Raw genomic sequence first — 6,520 nt, 5'->3', positions numbered from 1 at the left:
CAAAACTAAAATCCATACTATGTAGAAATTACATTGAGAAACATAACACCAACATTATTTAAAAATTACAATGCAACAACTCCCACGACTTTTATATCAGAGAAACAAGCCGAAAAATGGAAACTAGATTCAATGAACAAAAAAAAAATACTTTCCCAAGTTTTTAACACTGCAAATCTAATAAACACAACATAACCATAGAAGATACCAACATATTAAGTAGAGAAGCAAAGACAAACAAACTCAAAATCAAAGAAGCCCTACTTATACAAGAATGCAAACCAAAATTGAACCAACATAAAGGAACACCTTTATACCTAACATCTAACTGTTACGCCCCTTACAATCTCGTACCCGTTGACACTCTCGTCCCCAAGACGTGTGCTCAGTAATGGTCAGTTTCAAGCTGTCTTTGTTAACCTGAAAATGACCTGAGAAGGTCGAAACGTTTTTCTTATATTTTATTTTAATCAAAGTTTTTAATACTCATATCAGCCGTCTCTGCTATACATGAAATATTTTTTGTTGGAGTAAACGTTCAAATAGTTAGTTATTGATCAAATTCTGATTTGTGATATACTGCATTATTCCAAGCATTATACACAATGATATTTCATTAAAAGAAGAGAGTAAATACAGTAATTATGATATTAGGTTACAGCTGGAAAGATGTCGTAAAATGTAATTATAGCATTGATATACAAATTATAAGCCTTAACGACAACAACCACTTATAGCCACAGAACGTTTGCGACCATGGTCTTCCACAGATCTCTTCTCCTTGAGGCACAAAGAATTTCCAGTGTCGATACATTTACCCATTTAGATAGGCTCTTGACGTAAGTCAACCTCTATATTCCATGGTTTCTCCTTCCTTCAGTCCTTCCAGCTACGACCAGACTTTCAATTTCTTCATTCCTCATAACGTGTCCGAGAAACCCTGTTTCTTTCTGATGTTAATCAGAAACTTCCTCTTGCAACCTGCTCTTGACAAAAATGTCTTCATTTAAAGTGTGACTTGTCCAACATACTTTCAAGATGCACCTTAAGAACCACAATTCAACTGCTACAGTTCTCTTTCTCATACTTAGCAATATGCTTATAGCCCAACACTGTGGTGTAACTAAAGCGCCAATAGCCACATGTGGTCAAACCCTCTAGTTCAGGAAGTAGGCTTAAACCTGAATGCCTTGGTGAAATTCTATCTTTACATACTACTGTTACGTTAAGAAGCACTGTTGAAAATACAGGATATTCCGCTTGAGCCTAAAGCAGCTTAACTCCACTTAGATTATTACAATTTTAGTGTGACGAGAGAATCAACAACTTCTAACGACTCACGCACTTCTAGACAACAGATTAACTAAAATCAGACAGGCTTAAATCAACAAGTCCTCTTCTACTTACAAAGCTCAACAACAGTCAAGCCCTTCCTGTTCTTCTACTACTAATCACAACCACGACTAAAGAAACAATGGCAGAAAGGAGAGGTACCGTATATCCTTCTTCCGGTGGTCAAAAAGGGGGCGCGAAATTCACAAAAATAAAACGGAAAAGTTAAACGTACGCTTTCTAAAACATTATTCGCCGTCCATAAGCTTAGCAAATACTTCCAAACTATCATCAGCTTTAACGCTAAAGTGATGAAAATCACGACTAATTCTAAGAATTTATGAGTGAAAGCAAAGAAAAATACATTATAATATGCCAACCACATTATATCTGCTATATCCGGTGCCGACGAGGCCTTTCGTCAAATATCAGGGCTCACCAGTACGGCTCGGATATACCTAACATTGTAGTGATGTAAGCGCTATTTATATCATAAATGTTTATGAACAATACATGTTGTGGTGTGAAGTAGATTAAGTTAATCATTGAATGGCAAAACGCACTTTTTGTTGTATTTTGGAACTTCTTTTTTTTTTTCTTTTCATAAAAGTAGATTCCAGAATGTTTTTTATGAAAATGAAAAATGTGTTAAATGAAACGACATGAATAATGCAATGTAGACGTCGAAAAGAAACAAACAATATCAACAACGAAAAGACTTACTAGTAACTGTTTTCAGCAAGTTTTATATCCTGAAACAATTCTCGTTTTACAATCATTATACTCTTGAAATATTTACAACTTTAAGGAAATACATTAATATGTAGCCAACATTCACTTTTACCTGTGAACCAAAGAAATTATTTCAAAGGTTTTTAAAGATAGTATTTAGTGTTTCCTGACAAAAACTAGGTATTAGAATAATTAGATACTACGCCTAATTTTCTAAACGTTTTAGATTTAAAGATTTTACACTTACCAAAGTCACTGGTGCAGTAGTACCTGAGCATTTCTTCTTCTGAACATGGACGACAGACTGTGAAATAAAAGAAACTAAAGGTTTAAATCTTTAAAAAAATTAACTACAAAGACATCCAGGGCGGTTGCAGAAATCTGCACCAGCGCCCCACCCCAGACAAGAACATTACTGGTATTCTCCTCCATGAGGGAGAAAAAACAACATATTACAATATTATTTATTTTTAAAATTAATCTTCAAGATATGAATAATTTTTGAGTAAACACGGGTAATTACGTGAACGGTCCCTCATGGGAGATAAAACACTGGTGTTAAGAATATGAAATTTTGATTTTAATGAATAGCAATAACCTTATGAGCAGTTTAATTTGGTTGTTGATTTGACGCGTACTGAAATATAGGAAAAAGTACTACTGTCAAAAAGTAATTAAAAACGTTTCTAAATCTCTGAACAACAGGTTTGAAAACCTTTATGCGTAGTTAATTGTTACGAGCTACGATAACCTCAATACATGGTAATTACTCGTTTGTTTGTTTGTTGAATGTCGAGCACAGTTACTCGAGCTACCTGAGCTAGTTACCCCTAATTTTGAAGTGATAAGACTAGAGGTAAGTCAGCTAAACACCACTCACCACCAACTCATGAGTTAATTATTTCCAACGAATAGCGGGATTGCCCGTGATATTATAACACCCCCCACAGAGCTGAAAGGGCGAGCATGTTCAGTGACGGATTTCGAACCCACGACTCTCCATTAGCTATTCAAACCTATCTTTCCATAATACGATTATGTGAATGTAGAGAAAACTTCGTTAAAAATTAACTTTAAGTCACAGAGCTTGATTACAGATAAAATAAGTTAATGTAAAAATTAAAGTTCAACTCTTCAACTAATTGGAAGTTTGGAATTTGCTTTGAATAGGTTCATTCACACCTTTGTCATTCAAGATAAAGATATTTCTGCCTTTTAAGTATCAGCAAAATTTTAAAGAACATAACAACAATTGAAAAAAATCCCCCTCATCGTTATATACGACTGAAGCTCCTGTAAAATTACTGTGGTAGGTGAATTACCTATTTCATCGAAAACTTTCGAGCATTCTGAATGCATTGTAAACAACCCCTTTAAACCTAATTTACTCATTTATGCAATGACACCTTTATAACTAACTCTGCAATTTATTATTCCCGCTATTTTCATATATGTGTACTAAATAAAAAAAGCCTAAAGTTAGAAAATAGAGAAATATTAAAAACAAATCATAATAATCCTGCACATGTTTATTTATAAATTCAAAATATATAAGTTATAATTTACAACAACCTGTATATTCCCAAATACTAAACACAATTTTCAGGAGAAATATATTTGAAAAAAAAAATACAAATTTGTAGATAATAATGAAATTCCATCGAAAATTAATGCAGTAGAACATCATCTATAATGATAACGAATTAATTTATTTCTTAAATAACGTTTTATACAAGCTACGTTCTACGTTAATTGGTAGGCACAACTTCACAAAAAAGTTTGGATAGAAATTCCAAGACTTTATGTCTAACTCATAAATAAAGTCACTTGCAAAAATTTCTTCACCAACCGATCAATAACAGACACGCTGAACTGGTAATGATCAACTAACTCTAACTCAATCAGTCTGTCACTTTTATATATTACTAGTTTTTTTTATGTATTACATGAAATTTCAAGACTTATTACATCATGTAAAGAAACCTCTAGTGAACAAAAACATCAAAACATTATTTATATAGCCCATAAAATGATAACCACTTTCTGAAAAAGCCCGATATTTAGACTCTGCAGTTGAAAGATTTCGTGACGCCCGAGAGCACTAAATAATTTTTTAGAGTATTCACTTTTATAAAATACAAGTCTCATACATTCAAACCTAGCTAATTCTGCTAAAATAAGACCAGAAGTCACGCTAACGTGATAGCGCTAACATTTGCCTGAAGATTATAAACACAAACACGTAGTCTATTCAAATTTCAGCAAAAAATAATAAACAGAAATAACTAAATAACAGTATGTCCTGTTAAATTACAATTCGTGTAATCCACAATAAAAAAAGTAATAAAACAACAAATGGCCCTGAGAAACAGATAATCGTAGGACATAAAATGTTATCAAAGCAGAATAAACCTGAAACGTTACAACTTAATATCACTTTTGAAAATCCAAGACTATTGACTTGTGTGTGTGATTTTATATAATAAGCTTAAAATGTTGAAGTTCCTTTAACCTTGGACCAGTCATACTGGTTGTACATGTTCTACGATTGTTTTTCAATGGAAAATATAAACCTTTTAGGCTACACAAATAACACTTCACCCAAGCGCTTTTTCAATGTACTTGAATCATATGCTGTTTTGTCTTCATAAATCAAAATAAGCCTTCCCCGAAAGCTTAAAAATACGATTCAACCCTACATTAATGCCTTCTTATCGAAGCACTAAATCTTTAAAAACGTTTTCATGAGTACATCGTCAAAGATTTTGAGAGGTCACGTGGTTTGTAATCAGGTGCAAGTGTGTGTGACACAATTCGAGAAATTTTTTGAATCAAGAACTTAATGATTTCATCTCTATAAGTCGGTTCCGAATAGTTAACAATCATGCTAAGAGTACTACGTCGTTCATAATATACCTTTTTTTTTAACTTTTTGTTTGTTTATAATACAGCGATCGGTTCACGCCATAAAGCTTTACCACGGTATCCATTTAGTGTGAGATGAAATATATAAAAAAGATAGTATTCCTTGTTCCGATAACTGTACATAATAGTTTACCAACACACAAACAGGTAGAAGCTGGTGTTCGATTTCCCGCGGTGGAGAGTTTGCTTTAAAACAAATCTTTCTTTCGCTCGATACCAGGCCTATCCAAGCCGTCTGGGAGACGACAGGCATGGTACTTGTTTCAGATGCAATTTATATTAACAGATTGTTTGACAACTGTTGGCGAAGTGTATTTTTTATCAGTTTCATTTATGCCACAATTACATTAGCTAGTCATTATCACAGGTGCCAATTAAATTGGTTTAAGAGTCATACCAGGCCTATTCAAGCCGTCTGGGAGACGACAGGCATGGTACTTGTTTCAGATGCAATTTATATTAACAGATTGTTTGACAACTGTTGGCGAAGTGTATTTTTTTATCAATTTCAATTATGCCACAATTACATTAGCTAGTCATTATCACAGGTGCCAATTAAATTGGTTTAAGAGTCATACCAGGCCTATTCAAGCCGTCTGGGAGACGACAGGCATGGTACTTGTTTCAGATGCAATTTATATTAACAGATTGCTTGACAACTGTTGGCGAAGTGTATTTTTTTTATCAATTTCATTTATGCCACAATTACATTAGCTAGTCATTATCACAGATGCCAATTAAATTGGTTTAAGAGTCACTGCCCGCGCCCCCAGTGGCTCAGCGATAAGTCTTTGGGTTCACACCGCAAAATACCGGGTTTTCGATAATCGTGGTGAGTAAAATACAGATAACCCACTGTGGATCTTTGTGCTTAATAACAAACAAACATTGCCAACATGTTAAAAAAAAACAAATCTAAAGACTTACTGACGTGAATTTGATAAATTCTTTAAAAGCCGCTTTTATTTCAAGTTGTTGTTTTTTTACTTTTCGTATTCAGAAATGTGGATAATTGCATCAGTGAATTCATATTATTTTATTATCTAGGATCTAGGTTCAGAATACTAAATATCTCTACACGTGCGATGGATCGTAAAACTATACTACATAAACTTGTTCCATTCTGCCAAGCCGATTGGTTCTGGTCTGTGACTTATGGACCATGAAAGTGTGCCTGTAAACCCCAGAATTTTACAGATAATCTAATAGATGAAATGTAATAATGTTAAGATAACATTCTAATAATATAGTCGTATATAATGAAGAGATGTTTAGGTTAGTTCAACAACCCACCAATAACTCATGTATGACGTAGCAGTAATAACTGCGTTCTTTGGTTTCGTAATTAATAAAAAGGACAGCGATACTGCATACGAGTTACTTACACCGATGGTGTATTGGCCTTTCGTGACAGGAGTGCTGAGTCAGTTGTTATTGACAGCTCTTTACAAATCTTTTGCTCATTTAAATGAAATGTCTTGTAATGTTAACATTGAAAATCATTATTTTTTTAAGATTTGGTTTTGGTTTG

At 33.6% G+C, this 6,520-nt stretch overlaps 1 protein-coding gene across 2 annotated transcripts in view; it reads right to left on the bottom strand.

Annotated features, from left to right (window-relative positions):
- LOC106478817 (meteorin-like protein) overlaps window positions 1–6,520 on the bottom strand; it is a 66,858-nt gene that overhangs the window by 5,177 nt on the left and 55,161 nt on the right. For both annotated transcript variants that reach the window (XM_022382496.1, XM_013939388.2), the window contains one exon: window positions 2,312–2,368. In XM_022382496.1, the coding sequence (XP_022238204.1) occupies window positions 2,312–2,368 (57 nt within the window). The remainder of the gene's footprint in view (window positions 1–2,311; window positions 2,369–6,520) is intronic.

The sequence above is a fragment of the Limulus polyphemus genome, unplaced genomic scaffold, assembly GCF_000517525.1.
Source record: "Limulus polyphemus unplaced genomic scaffold, Limulus_polyphemus-2.1.2 Scaffold253, whole genome shotgun sequence".
Classification (NCBI taxonomy): domain Eukaryota; kingdom Metazoa; phylum Arthropoda; class Merostomata; order Xiphosura; family Limulidae; genus Limulus; species Limulus polyphemus.
The sequence above is the reverse complement of the archived record's forward strand: the minus strand, read 5'-3'. Positions and strand labels throughout refer to the sequence as shown.